Source organism: Protopterus annectens, chromosome 1.part2 (genome assembly GCF_019279795.1).
Source record: "Protopterus annectens isolate FY-2018-M chromosome 1.part2, PAN1.0, whole genome shotgun sequence".
Taxonomy (NCBI): domain Eukaryota; kingdom Metazoa; phylum Chordata; order Ceratodontiformes; family Protopteridae; genus Protopterus; species Protopterus annectens.
In genome coordinates this window covers 479,438,910-479,457,887 of record NC_056727.1, presented here as the reverse complement: position 1 = coordinate 479,457,887, position 18,978 = coordinate 479,438,910, and the positions used below count along the sequence as shown (strand labels likewise).

At 41.4% G+C, this 18,978-nt stretch overlaps 1 protein-coding gene across 2 annotated transcripts in view; it reads right to left on the bottom strand.

Moving 5' to 3' along the window:
• Nucleotides 1–15,759, bottom strand: part of KIZ (kizuna centrosomal protein) — a 1,514,946-nt gene extending 1,499,187 nt beyond the window's left edge. For both annotated transcript variants that reach the window (XM_044057131.1, XM_044057139.1), the window contains exon 1: nucleotides 15,540–15,759. In XM_044057131.1, coding sequence (XP_043913066.1) covers nucleotides 15,540–15,604 — 65 coding nt within the window. In that variant the 5' untranslated portion in view covers nucleotides 15,605–15,759. The remainder of the gene's footprint in view (nucleotides 1–15,539) is intronic.
• Nucleotides 15,760–18,978: the final 3,219 nt, after the last annotated feature.

Genomic DNA, 18,978 nt, shown 5'->3' with positions numbered 1-18,978 from the left:
AATCCAGCTTAAAGTGCTTTGTAAAAGTATGCACAGAGGACCAAGTAGCAGCTTCTAGAATATTTGTAGAATCCAACCCTTTCTAAAAAGCCATATAAAAATCAATGTTCTTGTAAGGTAGGCCTTGACCTGCCTGGAATAGATTGGTTATTGAATGCTATTATCTTTTGTTGTACTCAGCATGAGATTTTGAAATAGTTTAGACGGGTTTTCCCTTATTCTTACCTTCACAAAAAAGGAACAATTAATTAGTTCTGTCAAGGTAGTACCAAAGCTGTGAGCATCCAAAGTATGCAGTATCCTTTCTCCCTAATTTTTATGTTCAGGAAAGAAAACAGAGAGATGGATAATTTGGCTTAAAATAAACTTTGGGCAGACAAGAAGGATAAATTCTCATAAAAAAGACTGTTCTTGTAGAAAATTATGTAGGGTTGACTCACCATAAGAGCTTGCAACTCAGACACCCTTCCTGCAGAGATCAGAGCAATCAGTAAAACTGTTTTCCATGTTAAGAACCTTAAGTCAGCAGCTTTAGCTGGTTCAAATGGAGAAAAAGCTATTTTTTCTAACACAAAATTAAGATCTCAAGGAGAGGCCACCAGTTTATTTGATGGTCTCTTATGCAAAACCACTTTCAAGAACTTTTTGACATGAAACTACCTTAAAAGAAAAGGATACATGAGTAGACATGCTGAAATGGCTGATAAATGGGCATTGATAGAGGAATAGGAAAGACCACAGGATAGTAACTCACAAATATTATAAAACCAGAGGAAAACTAGCCCTGAATGGGTGCTGGTTATGTTGCTGACACCATCTAGAAAACCTTTAACATTTGCTAATATATGATCTTCTACTAGCAAGCTTTCTTGCCTCCATAAGTACCAGCTGGACATCCCCAGACAACAGGTGCCTAGAAAGAATTAAGACCCTATCATCCAGGCAGTCAACTGATGATGACTGATGGGGGGGGGGGGGTTGTATCAAACACACTTGTTCTTGTGAGTAGATCTGTTCTGTGAGGAAGCTTGTAGTAATTGCACCTGCCATTTCCAAAAGAAGGGAGAACCATGGTTTTCTGGGCCAGAAGGGAGTCACCACAACCATCTCGGTAGATTTCCTCTGAATCTTCAGAAGTACAATGTATATTAATGGAAAGGGTAGAAAGGCATACAGGAACATTCTTGTCCAAAGAAAAGAAAAGGCATCTGTCTTCCAGGCCTTCTTGTATGAAGTTTTGGAACAAAATTTTTCCAATTGATTGTTCAGAGAGGAGGCAAAGAGGTCTATTCAAGAACTCCCTACGGAGGGATCAAATCTTGGAAGACCCCCCGGATCTACTTTCCATTTATTATGGCCTGCCCTGGTTCTGCTGAGATTGTCTGCCACATAACTGTGCTCTGAAGGAATGTAGGACAGGATGCCTGTAGAGTAAGATTGTGCAGTGAAGCTATATCTCAAGGTAACATAGCTAGCCTGAAAAGGGGGTATAACCCAGTTCCCCCTTGCCTGTTGATGCAATACATCACTGTGGTATTGTCTGCAACCTCCTGAATTGGTTCTGGTGACCAATGATGGTTCAGAGAATTCAGTGCCTTGATCAGGGCACGCACCTCTGATATTTATGTGCTTGCATCTGTTATTGGTGTCCCACACCCCTTGCACTTTTACCTCTCCTGAAACTACTCCCCAAGCAAAGTCTGAAACATCTGTGGTGACTGACAGCTTTGAACAGGGAGAGAAAACGGGAGACCTTGATTTAAGCATATCTGTTGTCTCCACCAAGGGATTTCTCTTCTGACAACCCCCCAGTACTGGGATCTGAAAAGATACAGGGTGTTGATACTGGGACAAAAGAGATTTCAGATACCACTGTAGTTTCTCATATGGAGTCTTGTCATGAGTATCAGAAGAATCATAGATGCCAGGAGACCCAAAATCGTGAGGCATACCAAGTCTAGTTGGCATCCTAGGAACATAATTCTGTGTGAGAGACTCAAAGTTTTTTGAATGTTCTCTTGGAATCGAAGCTTGTGCAAGAGGTCTCTCACTCAAGAGAGATTCCAGACATTTTGAAAAAAATTCTGAAAAGATAAGCAAGTCTTTTAAATACAGAAAAAATGAGATACCCTGTAGCCTGCAATGAGGTATAACTGGAGCTAGACACTTTGTGAACAGTCTTGGTGCAATGGATAGTTCAAAGGGTAAGATGGAGAAATGATAATGTGATGCAGACACAAAAAACCTTAAGAAACGTCTGAAGTCTGGATGAACAGAAATGTGATAATAAGCATATTTTAAGTCTAGTGTTATCAGGAAACTTGAAAGAGGAAGAAGCAACAGGCTGTAAAATGACAATTTTGAATTTGGGCACCATCACAAACAGGTTCAGAAAAGAAAGATCCACAACTGGGTTTGGGACTAGGAAAACCTTGAATAAAACACCTACCCACCTGGGAAGGAGGAGCTGTTTCTATCAATCATTAGGACAAGAAGTTATGAAGAACAGATGGAAACAAAAAAGATTCTGATCTGCAGGATGAAGAATAATCCCCGGGAAAAGAGGAATTTCCCCCCATTGTCATCTGTAACCTTGATTAATGATTTTCAGAACTCATGTGTCTAAAATAATCTGTTGCCAAACAGAAAAAAAGAAATTCAAACTTTCTGAAAATCAAAAAAGAAACGTGGTAGGAGGGGGATACAAAGTCCCTTGAACAGTAATTCAGACTTGTTGGAGCATACTTGGCTTTGGGAGGTTTGAGACTTAAACATCTCTTTACCCGAGTTCTGTTGAGACCGTTTTCTGTTTTTTTTTTTTTTTTTTTTTTTTAAATTGGAAGAAAACAGAAAACTCCTTAGGCAATTTGGAAATGGAGGAATCATAGGATCTTAGGACTTTATTAGGCTATCAACCCGGAGGTCATTTTAAGCCTAGCCGATACAGCCCAATGTAATACCATAGATATGCTAATCAATACCCTGGACTGCATTTAGTAATGACTGCCCATGTCCAGGAGGGTTATGGGCACTATCCCTGGTAAGAATTGACAGTGCCTCATCCACTCATCCAGGTTCCTCTTGAACAGTATCATAGAGGTGGATCTACTTTGCATGAATTGGCAGCCTACTCCAAAGACACGGCAGTCGCTGGGAGACAAATCTGACCCTCCAGCATGTAAGTTACTGGTCATATTCAGGTCCCTGGAATGGGTAGCTCTTTGGATTTTCACACGTCCAACAAGTTCATTAGGTCTGGGTCTGAGACTGATCTATAAGCCAGGCATAAGTCTCCCCTAAGAAGTCTATACGATACCAAGTACAGTGACAGGAACTTTAGTCAGTCTGTGTATGGCACATGCTGGAGTCCCTTGATCTTTGTTAGAAACCTCTCAGGTATCTACAATTGCTGCAGGTACTTTGTACGGTACATGCCAAATGGGGCTTTATACTCAATTATGGATCGGATTAGTGCTGAGTACAGAAGGGTTACAACCTCCTCGGCTCTTAAGGTGATGCCTTTACTAATAAAGGGTGCTACATAGAAAGTCTTCCTTACTACAGTATCACATGGTGGTCAAACCTAAGCTCACATTCTACTTGTGATCCCAGATCCCTTACCACTTCTTGGGTACTTAGGGTATTGTTGTTGATTTGACAGTGTGAAGGGACATTATTCCCTTTGGAAAAAACAATGATGCATTTCTTTGCATTCAGTTTGAGACGGTGACTAAGACACAAGTCGTTGGCCTGTGTATGACCCTCCTGGAATATATTGACATTATTTGGAGATTCTGTAATTGTACCCAGTTTGCAGTTATCCACAAACTTGGTCAGCCATAATCCCTTAGTTCTGGCCTGAACTTCTGAGCTCTGAAGTATATACCAAACAGTAGAGAGCCCAGCACTGACCCATGTGGCACCCTGCTGGTCGCCCACTTTGACAGTGTGTGCCCGATTTGTGAGCCAGTTAGCAACCCATCTTACAACAAAGGGGTTTACATTCAGTTTGACAAGCTTATCATCAATGCCAGAGTGTGGGATTGTGTCAAAAGCCTTTGCCAAGTCGAGGTATGCCATGTGCACAGATTTGCCCTAGTCAATGGCCTTGGTCACCTTTTCAAGGAAATTCGACAGATTTAACAGTCAGGATCTGCCCTTCATGAAGCCAAATTGAGTTGGATCCAGGGTTAGGAGGTCTCCTATATCTTTATTTATAAGGTCCATAATGATACGTTTCATGGCCTTACAGATGAGGCTGCTCAGGCTTATGGGTCTGTAATCCCCTGGGTCTGTTGCTAGGCCACCTTTGTGAGGGGAATAACAGCTGCTGTTCTCCATTCTGCAGGAACAAAGCCTGTGGTTAGGCTAGGATTGAAAAGGGTACTTAATGAATCTTCTTCTTTTTCTTCTTTCAGCTGCTCCCATTAGGGGTAGCCACAGCAGATCAACTGTTTCTATTTCCTCCTGTCCTCTGCATCTTGCTCTGTCACACCAACCACTTGCATGTCCTCTCTCACCACATCCATAAACCTCATCTTAGGCCTTTCTCTTTTCCTGTTACCTGGCAGCTTCATCCTTAGCATCTTTTTCCCAATATACTCAGCATCCCTCCTCCGCACATGTCCAAACCAACGTAAATCTTGCCTCTCTGGCTTTGTCTCCAAACCTTCCAACCTGGGCTGACCCTCTAATATACTTATTTCTAATCCTGTCCATCCTTGTCACACCCAGTGCAAATCTTAACATCTACAACTCTGCCATGTCAAGCTCTGACTCCTGCCTTTTTGTCAATGCCACTGTCTCCAACCTGTATAACATAGCTGGTCTCACTACCCTCTTGTAGACCTTCCCTTTCACTCTTACTGGTACTCGTCTGTCACAAACCACTCCTGACACTCTTCTCCACCCACTCCATCCTGCCTGTACTCTCTTCTTCACCTCTTTTCCACTCTCACCATTACTCTGAACTGTTGATCCCAAGTACTTAAACTCATTCACCTTCGACACCTCTACTCCCTGCATCCTCACCATTCCTCTATCCTCCCTCTCATTCACACACATATATTCTGTCTTAGTCCTGCTGACCTTCATTCCTCTTCTCTCTAGAGCATATCTCCACCACTCCAGGGTCTCCTCCACCTGTTTCCTACTCTCACTACAGATCACAATGTCATCTGCAAACATCATAGTCCACAAAGACTCCTGTCTGATCTAGTCTGTCAACCTGCCCATCACCATTGCAAATAAGAAAGGGCTCAGAGCTGATCCTTGATGTAATCCCACCTCCACCTTAAACGCATCCGTCACTCCCACCACAGACCTCACCGCTGTCACACTACCCTCGTACATATCCTGTACCACTCTTACATACTTCTCTGACACTCCCAACTTCCTCATACAATACCACAACTCCTCTCTAGGCACCCTGTCATATGCTTTCTCTAAATCCACAAAGACACAATGCAACTCCTTCCGACCTTCTCTGTACTTCTCCATCAACACTCTCAGAGCAAACATCGTATCTGTAGTGCTCTTTCCTGGCATGAAACCATACTGCTGATCACTAATCATCACCTCCCTTCTTAACCTAGCTTCCACTACTCTTTCGCATAACTTCATGCTGTGACTGATCAGTTTAATCCCGCTGTAGTTACTACAGCTCTGCACATCACCCTTATTCTTAAAAATCTGTACCAAAACACTTTTTCTCCATTCCTCAGGCATCCTCTCACTTTCCAAGATTTCATTAAACAATCTAGTTAAAAACTCCACTGCCATTTCACCTAAACACCTCCATGCTTCCACAGGTATGTCATCTGGACCAATGGCCTTTCCGTTCTTCATCCTCTTCATAGCTATCCTTACTTCCTCCTTGCTAATCCACTGCACTTCATGATTCACTATCCGCACATCATCCAACCTTCTCTCCCTCTCATTCTCTTCATTCATCAACCCCTCAAAGTACTCTTTCCATCTGCGCAACACACTCTCCTCGCTTGTGAGTACGTTTCCCTCATTATCCCTTATCACCCTTACCTGTTGCACATCTTTACTAGCTCAAAAGGGTACTTAATGAATGGTGATGCTAATTCATGTTTTAGCCTGTTGAGAAGACAGCCTGGGATGCAGTCTGGTCCCATACAGGCTGTTTTTTTGCTCTGGACAAGGCTTTAGTGACCTGCTCTTTAGATAAATAGGGTGGAGGAGTATGGGGAAGGTTTGTGTTAAATTTGGAGGGGATAGGGGAGTGAAAGTTTTGCCAAACCTATCCGCTAGCACGCTTGCTATCTCTGTGGGGGTCAGTGTGTGAAATACTATTTGTCACTAATTCTGCACATGTGTGGGTTCTACCTTTTAGGCTACATATGCTGCTGTAAAAGGCCTTATGGTTATCCTTGGTTGTGTTTGCTAAGTTTTTCTCAAAAGAGCCCTTAGAGAATTTGATTTGTTGTTTTACTTGCCTGTTGAAGCTGAGGAGGGTGCTTTTCCATTGTGGGGCCTCACCTTTGTTTTTTTGGACAGCAACCTTTTGCATTTATTGTAAAGTTTGTTTATGCTGGATGTCCACCATGGTGGTTTGTTTTTACTTTGGGCTCTCACTTTGATTCTTTCTGGTAAAGCCGAGTCTAATCACGTATGCAAGTGATTGTACAGGGTTTTAGTGTAAGCTTCAGTGTAGTTACCATTTCTGTCTGGGGGGTGGGGCTTGGAATGTATTTATAAAGGTGTTTATGTAGGTGGTTCATACAGCCTACCTTGATCTGGCCAAGGCCTTTGATACCATTCCCCACTCAGGAATCATAGAAAAACTCACTAAACTAGGCATAAACCCCTATATCACTAGGTGGGTTGTAATCTGGCTCACAGGTAGAACCAACAGTTTGAAAGTAGCTGACTCCAAGTCAGACTGCAAACCAGTCATGAGTGGAGTCCCACAGGGTTTGGTCCTGGGTCCTCCCCTGTTTGGTATCTACTTATCTGAAGTCCAGGCCAACAAGAAGGGACTGTGGCTGACAAAGTTCTCAGATGATTGCAAGTTGGGAGCTATTATTAACTCCCCAAGTGATGTTGACATCCTATAAAAAGGCCTCACTGAGACCAACAACTGGTGTCAGAACCATGGCCTTAAGCTCAATGCCAAAAAATGTGTCGTCATCCCTTTTGGGAAAAACACGGTTCCCATGAATTACTACATCCATGGTAATCCACTGAACAGAGAAGGTGTTATAAGAGATCTGGGAACACAGGTTGACAGCAACCTCTCCCTTGACCACCACATTGCCACTGTGGTCAGAAAGTCCTTCTATGTGGCACATCTCATTACTAAGGGTCTCCATCCATCCAGGAAGAAAGAGGTCACTGTCTCCCTCGACTCTTCCCTCATTAGGCCAATCATCGAGTACCATGCCCCATTTGGCATGTACCTCACTAAACACCAGCAACAACTGGAGAGGCCGTAAAAGTACCTCACAAAGAGGATCCTAGGCCTTAAACATTTGTCCTATATGGACAGACTCAAAAAAACTCCAACTATTCTCTGTCTCATATCACCTACTTGGAGGTGATCTCTACTTGACTTACAAAGCCATGTCTGACCCAGCTCTGTTAGAAATGCTACATCTAAAGAAATCCCAATCCCTCCACACCACACGCTCATTACCACAATCAACAGAACATGCTGGAGGGACAGGTTCATAACCCAGAGACTGCCCATGCTGTGGAATAGACTTCCCATACATGTCAAGCAGAGCACCTCACTGGCCCTCTTCAAGAGCAATCTTGATGAGTGGATGGGAAATAGAAAATTCATCCCAAGGATGACTCCAGTGGCTTTACTCGACAGAGGCACTGGGAACTAAGGTTGGGTGGCACGATGCCATGGTAATCCCATGGGCTAGGCCTGTAAAGGCTCCAGGGCCATTAGCCTAGTACACACATATGAAACTATACCTTAACCTAGAAGAGTATAGTTTGCCTTGGTGAAGTTTTTTAGTCTGACTTCGCCCCTTGTGAGTTCTGGTGTTAGTGTCAGCTCAAAGGTGACAGACTTGTGGTCATATTTAACTAATGATGGTCCAACAATTGAAGCAGTGGATCTGTTTGACATGTTAGTGAGGACCAAATCTAGCATGTTTTTTTCCCATTCGCTGGGGTATGAACAATTAGTTTCAGGGCATTTGAGTTAAAGTCAAGGCATTTTTGCGCTAATGAGTTAGGGCTAGCGTATGTTTCCTGGTTTATGGTGGGATAATTGAAATTCTCCATAACCAAAATGTTCGGGAATATATGGATTGACTTTAATATGGTCAAGTAGGCTTTATGTGAGTCATGACCCCATGGAGGAGGATCTATAACTGTCTATGACTTGAATGGGGGTCTTACCCACAGTAACCTGTACTTGGAGTAACTCCATGGAGTTGTCCTGTCCAACTAAATGGGAGGTGAATTGATCTCTAATACAGATAGAAACACCACCTCCTGTGGTTCTCACATGCTCGTTTTGCAGTCTGGAGGTGTGGAAGGCATTGTAGCCTTGCAAGGCCAGGGTACTCTCTGAGGCCTTGAACCAGGTTTCTGTGACTGCACAGACATCTATATTTTCCAAGTGCTTCCGGGGTATGCAGTGTTTGGTTTAAGCTCCTAATGTTTAGCAGCATAACCCTTATTTTGTTTTGATTGGCAAATTTCACATTGGCAAGTTCGTTTTCGAGACCTTGCCTACAAAAAGGCACTATGGGGGAGGAAAGAGCCTTTGCCACCAGCTGAAAGCCTAGTAGTGCCAGGTGCAAACAGTCTCTGGCAAAGCAGTGAGCTTTGTCGACCATGGCTTCCCAGGCTGACAGAAACTGGATCCCCTTTGAATGACACAAAAACTAAGCTAATTATCTAAATCAATTTTTTGTTTATACTGTGGCATCATTCTAGGTGAGGGTAGTATGTCGCTCAATGCTAGGGGCATACATGCCTAGACATATCCTCAGAGAGCTCAGTCTTGTCTCTCTTCATTTAGTCCAGTGAGGTATATCTCAAGTTGTTCCCCCCAACATGAACTATGACAGAGTCATAATGGTACTTGTTGCTGACAGACCCGAGTGCATGCATAATATGACAAATCATGGCATTGGACAAGCAGCTGACTTTGACTTTTTCCTTGTCTAACCTGTGGTGGTTGTGCTGCGGTAGCGTTGTCGCCTCATAGTAAGACGTTGTCCTGTTCGATTCTCAGCTAAAGCGTCTTCTGTGTGGAGACATGCGTGAATGGGCGTACCTCCATTGAAGGTTGTGCGTCAGGCCTGGCAAACTGGTATTTAAAAATCTACTGCCAATCATTAGTGGACCAGAGTTCCGCTGTGACGACCCCTAACTGGGAAAAGCCGAAATATACAATAAGATACAACAACTATGAAGTCTCCAATGACAAGAAAATTTGGTTTTTCAGTGTCACGCCTTACGGGCATCTTAGGTGAGACACTGGTGTTACTGAGTGTCATGGGTGCTGTAAGAACTGTCTTAGTTGCAGCAGTCTTGTGTTTTGGAGGTGTCTGATGTTTCTGCAAGTTTTTTTGAGAGAACCGCCGCATATGTTGATTTTTGTGTCTGATGCATACTATGTGTATGAGTAGTGGTAATATGTGCATGAGTAGTGATGGGTGGGTTGACAACCTCTTCAGTGTTACTGTTTCATGTGCGAAAGAGCATGAATTCAATATTCTTAGTGTAGCTACAGCTCTCGCACTCTGTACTAGAGTGAGTTATTAGTAGAGGGTTGTCAGTGTACATGAGGCAATTGCTACACAGCCTCATGAGATCCAAGTCAACAAGAGTGGCAGGAGAAACAAGGGTAGTCCAATTGTACATAATGCTAGGTTGAAGAACTGTTATCACAAAGTGGGGGGGGGGGTTCAGGACTGATCAAGCAGGAGCACAGTAGATGGACATTTTTGCTTGAATTTATCTATCTGGCTATGGCGCACAACTGCATGGCAGTGAGCGATGCTGCATGACACACACACAAGCAGAAACCTGCCCAAATGCAGGGCTTAAATACCAGAAGCTAAAAACTTGAAAAAAAAACTTTACAAAGGTTCAAAAGGACCAATGAGGATGTTTACTCCAAGCCCTAGACCAACCACCCTTTACCAGACAGGTTCCAATTAGCACACTCTTTTCACTAGAGTGCAAAAGAGCCCTTTCCAATCAAAGATGGCCTGTAAATGTACTAGAACAAACAGCCACCACAAACAGACCTAGATGCAGCAAACCTGTATCTGGACTATGCTACAGCTACTAGCTACCTTAGTTATGGCAGAAAACAGTAAAGAATGTTTAACACTGAAGAAAAATAGCAGTGAGGCACTAAAAAATATTTTAAAACAGCCGAAAAATAGCAAGGAGACTCTAAATAATGTTTTAAATCGCTAACAATCCAGTTATTTTAACACTGCTTAATGGGAAAACCAGAACAAGCAGAAGAGATTTCAACAGTGAAAAGTACCAGGAAATACTTTTTAACAGTGAAAATAGCAAAAAGAGCTTAGCAAACAGTGAAAACAGCAATAGCATATGATTTAACAGTCACAGTAAAGCTGACAATGGCATTACAACAGTGCAGTTTAGTACAAAGTATATAAATACAGTATTAAAGTAGGCAGCAGGCAATAAAAAGTGCAGTAAATAATATAAATAAGAAAAAAAAACAGGCAATGTATGCTCAGAAGCCTCTAGTCACCTGGCTGAAAAATCTTACAGATACCTTGATCAGCTTGCCCCTTTCATCATACTTTTTGATCAATTCTGTGGCAGAGAGGACAAACACTATCCAAGGAAGAATTTCAAATCTCATTTTTTACATCATCTGGGAGGTTCTGAGAATGCAGCTAAGCAAACCTCCTTAAAACAGTACCATTGGCCATAGCCCTGGAAGAAGTATCAAAAAAGTCATACACACACACACACACACACACACACACACACACACACTGCAAGCAATGAGTAGTGACCTGTACAATAAAAGAAGTTACTTAAAGCAGATTTTTCTACACAAGAAGAAACTGTATACAAGACATTCCTCATGCTTTCACAAAATATCAGAATAAACTTTAACATATGACCTTGACAATTTAAAATTCTGAAATTCAAAGCTGCAGACGTATACACCTTTTCTTCTATACCTATCAATAATTTTCACATCCTTGTTAAAAAGAACAGAAATGCAATTAACTAAGTGCTTAGCAGCAGAAGAGTCAACTAAAGCTACAGCTGCTGGGTTAGGTTAGGAACAGTGTGTAAAATTTTAAAAGAATGAGGAACTTTATGCTTCATATCTGCCTTTTTAGAGACAGATGGCTGACTATAAAGAAAATTGCAGGCAGTAAGATACACTTCATGTAAGGCAGACAGGATGGGAGGAAAGGGTGTAGGTTCCAGAAAATTCTTCCATGACAACTCGTAGTATTTTCTGAGGGACTGAGACACCTATGTGTTTTCTCACTGAAAACACTGGGATATTCTAGCAATAGTCTCAGAGAAAAAGAACCCCCCACAGGGAGAATCCAAAAGTGATTTCTCCTGAGTCTGAATCAGAAATCTGAGGGCAAAATCCTGACTCTATCCCTTCATCCTCCTGCTCAGATTCAGAATCTTGAATCTATTCAGAAATGGAGGCATTCCTCTCTTTCTTTTACTAGAAACTACTCTACAAGAAGGATCAATAGCATAAATTAAACCCTGAGCCAGTCCCAGTAAACTACTCCTATCCAAAGAAATTTGAGAAGGAGTAGACACATGCTTGGTTTGCTGTTTCCTTTTGACAAGAAAAATGGAGCCAACCTTGAACCTTGTTACTTAAGGCAGTCACTGCTTCCCCAGGGATGGGCACAGCATTCTTACACAACAGGGACACCTTCCCTATTCCCTCCCCAGGGCCAATAAGAGTCGCTCTCCCTTGCCCACTGAGGGGACCCCAACAGCTGCAGAGGACATGGCTAACTCATGATCCATACTGGCTGTAGGTGCTACACCAGAGGGATCCAGGGTAAAAGAAGAGTGGTCTGAGGTACAATAAATGGCCACAACAGAGTCACTCACCTGTGGCTAAGGCAAATTGCTAGCCTGCTGTGGTGGCAAAGGCTGTTTGCTTAACTCTTTCTTTTTGTGGCTGGAAGAAGGACCAGCTGTGAGACTTGACAATATGTTACATGGGCAAGCTAAAAATGGTGCCTTTCTCCTGGGAAAACAAACAAAATGCCAGTAAAACTACCAGTCCTCAAACGTTACTCTTTTTTGACAGACAAAATACAAGAAAAAAATATATTTTAATTAAAAAATAAACAATTTCTCCACAGAAAATATTTTATCACTTAGTTGACACTACTTTTAAACTGACAGAAATGAGAGCACCATTTAAAAGTATGTTACAGCCTCGAGACAATCTGTTAAAATACAACACTCTTAGATTTAAAATACTTTTCTCTTCAGTAAAGTTAATAAAACATTAGTAAAAAAATAAGAAAATGGAAGTTTTTTCCCCAAAGGGAACTTATCTGCCCAGTTAAGGAAATAAGAAGCTGACCATCAATCCTCGCAAGCCTCAGAGGATCATACTCATCGGCAACAGTAATGTTCTGAAGAGCGTTGCAGCCAAACTCATCTTTTCGTCAGCTCAGCTCAAGCTGACAGTTTAGGTGTGTGGAAGGTTCTCTGAAACTTTGGAAGCTAGCTGGCTGTTAACTCCTTGGCAGGATATAACCCATATAGCTAAGGTTACTGCAGCATTGATCAATATGAAGGACATCAACATTTAACTCTGACATGTCATGTCATGACGGACAGAACCCACACTGTGAAAGTAGCAGACTCCAAATCTGACTTCAGACCAGTGACAAGTGGAGTACCACAGGGTTCAGTCCTGGGTCCTCTCCTGTTTGGTATATACTTCTCTGAAGTGCAGGCTAACACAGAAGGTCTTTGGCTAACGAAGTTTGCAGATGACTGCAAACTGGGAGCCATAATCGAAACTCCTAACGATGTGGACATCCTACAAAAGGACCTCGCTTGACAGATGCCTGGTGTCAAAGCCATGGCCTGAAGCTCAGTGCCAAAAAGTGGATTGTCATCCCCTTTGATAAAAACTCTGTACCCATGAACTACTACATAGGTGGTAGTCTACTTAACACCAAAAGTGTGATAAGAGACCTTGGGACACAGGTGGACAGCAGTCTCTCCTTTGATAATCACATTGCCACAGTGGTCAGGAAATCCTTCTAAGTGGCACACCTCATCACAAAAGGTTTCTCATCCAGTAAAAAAAAGAGGTCATTGTTCCCTTCTACTCATCACTCATTAGACCCATTATAGAGTACAGCACCCCTTTTGGTATGTACCTCACAAGACATCTACAACAACTGCAGAGGTCACAGAAATACCTCACAAAGAGGATTACTGGCCTCAAACAGATACCCTACGCAGACCGTCTCAAAAAATTCCAGCTTTACTCTTTCGCATATTGCCTACTCAGAGGCGATCTCTGCCTAACATACAAAGCTATGTCAAACCCAGATCTGTTGGACGTGCTCCACTTAAAGAAATTCCAATCCCTCCGAACTACACGCTGTAGGGACCTAAACCTTGTCACCACAATAAACAGAACATGCTAGAGGGATAGATTCCTGTCCCAGAGACTTCCCATACTCTGGAACAGACCTATCTATGTCAAACAAAGCTCCTCATTAGCATTCTTCAAGAAAATCTTGATGACTGGATGGGAAATAGGAAATTCACCCCAGGGATCATTTCTGTGCCTCTGCTCGACAGGGACACAGGAAAATAATTTTCTTGGGTGGTGAAAGCCAGGGTACCTTTTTGGCTAGGTGTATATAGGCCCTAGGACCAATGGCCTAGTACCTACCTATGAACCTATGTCCATACCTAGTGCAGTACAGTCACACTGAGAGCTGCTCACTGCTTAACCTTTGATCCTTCAAATGCTAGCAACATTATAACTGTACTCTTGTTCTCTGGTAACGGTCTGTATGTAACTGAAATGTATGTGCCTGTATTAATCAGCACATTATCCCATAACTCCTTTCCCGTAAACAATGAAATATACAGTTTGTCATTCCTCTCTTCTTAAACTATGTCAGACAAATTATATGGTTTGGTGTGGGACTGCCACACTCCATATAGATATCCTGAATTCTTTATATAGGCATTAAGACAAAGAGGAATAACAAATACATTTAGTTTTATCTTCAAGTGCTAGTCTCCATTGTGCTTAATTATGACTGCATAGATGTTTTCAATACACACCTAGCACTTCACTTGATTTGGCAACGCATATAAAGCATTGTATACAGATCATAAATACTTTGTACATTATAAGTATAGTGTTCAACGTCTTACTCCCAGAATCATGGACAGATCCAGAATTAATCATAAACACTTATTAAAATTATTAGTACTGATTAATAAGAGAAAGAAAATGTTAATTAACATTCGTTTTCTGAAACAAAAGAAGTCTGCAACGCTACATTTTTATCAAATGTAATCCACTACATTGTCTTCCAAAATTGACAGTCTTAGGAGGGGCAGAGCAAAAATCTGAGTCAAAATCAGGAACTGCGGAGGTGTATGATATGGAGGTTAGATTAACTGGTACTATGTATGGTTTCACCAAGGAGCGTGCTACAGCAAAATGAACATGTTTTCTTCCATTCAGTGAAGCAGACATCATGTACAGAATTGTCTATTTGGCTGGCTGTCATGATGCCAGACGAGAATGATATAAGAACTATGCTAAAGAAAAGTCTTGACTGTAGCACATCACCGAAGCATTAATTAACCAGTGGAGCAACTTTTAAATTACATGAATAACGATATTTTTGGAAGTTATGCAAAATATGCGTCATTCCAAACATCGCATTCACTAGAGACTTAATAAGATCATAACAACGTCCTTGACTGAATAACCAGCCTGAAAGCCACACCAGCAAAAATGAGTACACCCGACTAAATGTGCCTAATGAAACAAACATCGAAGGTATTACTCCAAATCAAGCAAGACAAAACTTAACTTGACATTTGTCTATGCTGTTACAAAAGAAAAAATCCAGAAAACTAATAACACACTTCACTAAGCTTATAAATGTCACGAAATAACTCAAAAATTGCATTAAACAAAATGTGTAGGACAGTATTTCCGCTTCTTATCCAGAAATACTTTAACTACAAGACAGCTGCCACGTGAGATTTGTTTACATCAGAGGGAAGACAACATTTGCAATGAACACAATCGTAAAGGAAGTCAGCAATAAATAACAGATTACAGTAAAACCAAGGAAATCACAACAATTATCACTAGGACCACAGCATGTGCTTCTAGACGGTCTGCTTCCAAACTAATTTATTAAACTGTTAAAGCAACCTTTAGGTAGCTGCCAGATGGACCACATCTAGCTGGCGGGGAAGAAAAGGCCCAAGTGTGAACACTATGCAAACATTTTAACCTCTTGCATATGCAAAACCTGCAATTTTCTTACTTTTCATGCATTTTACGTTGAAGCCTTCCAACTTTGTCAAAAAACTCCGTACCACACACTGCCATGATTCACATAGCCTCTTAATCCGTTTAACTTGCTAGTTCCTGTTTACGACCGTTGTCATAAGCACCACCTCCCATAATGCATTTCATGTTTTGTTGTATACTGATGCAATACACGAGTACCATGTCGCACGCGTGTAGAAGCCCGAGTTCGTTTTTGTATTAGTAGTGGTTGGTGTTTGGGGCTCTATGCAAGTAAAGTTGATTTGTTTTAATCTTTTTTTTGGCTTTATAAAAAGGAAATGAAAGTAAAGGAGGACGTCTGTAGTCATAGCGTTTGATATGTGAATAAGATAATTAAATGCAAAGTGAATATTAGGACATTTTTGCATCAATATTTCACTTAGCTGTCCCTGAATTTGACTTAAGTTTCCTCTTAATCTCTCCAAAAGCTGAGGACTTTTGGAGGAAAGGTGGTGAATTACACTTAATCAGACCTCTTACACCGGAAATGCTATTAATTCTCATTCTGTTTCTAGGATCATAGGAAGTTACTAGGCTATTAACCCGGAGGTCATTCAAGCCTAGCTGTTTCATACCAATGTAATACCAAATATGCTCTAGTTAATGTCCAGGATTGTAGTCAGTAATGGCAGACATACCTCTCAAGTGTACCTCATTATGGGGAACATACCTCATTTGGGATCTTAAAAAGTTCATGTTCCTCGAAGTTCCACATTGAAAGGGTCTGTCATTCATTAAGTGTTGGAATTTTTAATGGAGATCCATAGCAAATATAAAAGAATCATATTAATTTATTAAAAATGTTTTTATAAGTAAAATTAGCATATTTGAGCCACCCTATGACCTTTCTACTTGAAGTTGTTCGTAAACTGTTAGTATGTGTTCCACATTTTGTCCATTTATGCCACATTATGAGGACTAGTGTTCCTCATTTTGGAGATGGAAGGTTGAGAGCTGTGGACATACTGCCCATGTCCAGGAGGGCTGTAGTCACTATCCCTGGTAAGAATTTACTGCACCCTATCCACTCCTCCAGGTGCTTTTTGAACAGTGTCGTACAGTTGCTGTACTTCACATGAATTGGCAGCATATTCCAAAGATGCGTCAGTCTTGGGGAGACAAATCTGTCCCTCCAGCAAGTCCTATTCAAGTCTCAGGCCATATTTAAGTCCCCAGAACGGGTAGCTGTAGTCACCTTTGATTTAGGAATGTGCAGCAAATTCAGTAGGTTTGGGTCGGAGATTGCATAGTAAGCCAGGCATAAGTCTCGCCAAGAAGTCTATACAATATGAATGTAGTGACAGGGACTTTAGTTGGTCTGTGTAAGCCACGTGCTGGAGTCCTGTGATCTTCTTTGTTGGTTACTTTTAAGGTTTGTCCAATTGCTGCAGGTCCTTTGTATGGTACATGCCAAAAGGGGAGTTATACTCAATTATGGGTCTGATTACTGACGAGTGCAGGGGGGTTATAACCTCCATTGCTAATCATTTGTGCTACATAGAAAGCCTTTCCTACTACAGTATACACATGGTGGTTAAAGTTGTAGTCTACTTGTGATCCCAGATCCCTTACCACTTCGTAGGTACATAGGGTATTGCTGTTAATTTGATAGTGTGAAAGGACATTGTTTTTACAGAGGGGAATGATGCATTTCTTTGCATTTGGTTTGAGACCATGAATAAGACACCAGTCTTTGGTCTGCTTAAGACCCTCCTGAAGTATATTGACATCACTTGGGGATTTGATAATTGCACCCAGTTTGCAGTCACCCACAAACTGGGTCAGCCACAGCCCCTTAGTTTTGGCCTGAACGTCTGAGAGGGCCCAGCACTGACCCTTTGTGGCACCCGACTGGTGACAGGTCTGCTGGTTGATGTGCAGTCACCCACTTTGATCGTGTGCCACCAGTTTGTGAGCCAGTTGGCAACCCATTTTACAACAAAGGGATTTACATTTAGTTTGGTAAGTTTATCGATAGTGCTGGAGTGTGGGATTGTGTTGAAGGCCTTAGCCAAGTCGAGATATGCTGTGTGCACATATTTGCCCTGGTCACATTTTTGAAGAAATCTTCCAGGTTTAACAGACAGGATCTGCCCTTGACGAAGCCAAATTGGGTTAGATCCAGGGTTTGGAGGTCGCCTATGTCTTTGTTTATAAGGTCCATGATGACACATCTGTTAATTCAGTTTTTATTGACATTTGTTTACAGGAAAGTCCAACGAGGTCACAAGAGCTCATTTCAGTGGAAGTCCGGGGATAAAGGTTCCACTTAACAGAGAAAAAAAAAACATTGCATAAGAAACAGCTGAAAATTATACATTTCAAAAATAATCAATAGTGTTGTAATGCACAGAGATATACAAAAAATATGTTACAATGGAATAAAAAGCAATGTAAAACACTATATGCAATTTTGGAGAGAGTCCTTTTGGCAATTCACAGTAATAAGTAAAAGTCAATTTATTTCAATTGTAAATAGAAAGAGAGAGACATTAAGATAGATTGGTATAAATGGGGGGGGGGTATTTAAAATGGGACAGAGGGTAGGATAACCAGTTGAAGATGAGGAAGTGGAGACTGGTAGAGCATCTATACAGATAGGGGTGGAGAAAAGTAGACAAGATTTATGTTCAACTAGGGGTATAGAATGAACAGAGCCATAAATTTAATAACCTGGCCTTTCTGAAGATGCTTGAAGGAAAGGTGCTATGTCACAGTTCTTTTATCCTGTGCAATAGAATTCTGTTTTTGACAACAGAGTAACAGTAAAGGCTATTTCCAATTGATTTTTGAGGTTTATAGATGGTGAGAAGTTGTTTATCATTAGAACAAAGGGACCTGTTTGGGTAATAGGAAGGAAGAATAAAGATTAGTGCAGGACGGGTATGAGGTTTCTAAATAATGTTGTAGGCAGTAGCTAGTTGTATGAAATCCAGGTAGTGGGGTAGTTCAAGCCAGTTCAAACTTTTAAGGACCTTGTAGCGATGTGTATAGTATTGTTTATTGGCAGAAAATTTAGCAACTTTGTTGTACCATATTTCTAGTTTAGTTTTAACAGATACTTGCTAGTTGGTAAGGATAGGGGCACAATATAATGAGAAGGAAGGAGGTAAGTGGTTGCTAGAGTGGTTTTAGCAGAGATAATGTCTCAAGTTAGTAGTATTAATATTTTAAATTTCTCTGGTTGTCCCTAATTATTTCTGAATTTGATATTAATGTCCTAGATGTAATGGAGGGCCAATAAGGAGACCTCACACAGTTACTGGTTCTCCTCACTCAGCAGTGTAGTCACATTCTCGCTACATTACAATTGCGTAACACACTCATACAGCCAGGTAAAAAGTCTAAATGAGATTAGGACCTTCTAGGCCCAGTACCTCAGATTTCCACCCTCCTGGACGTTAATGATACAT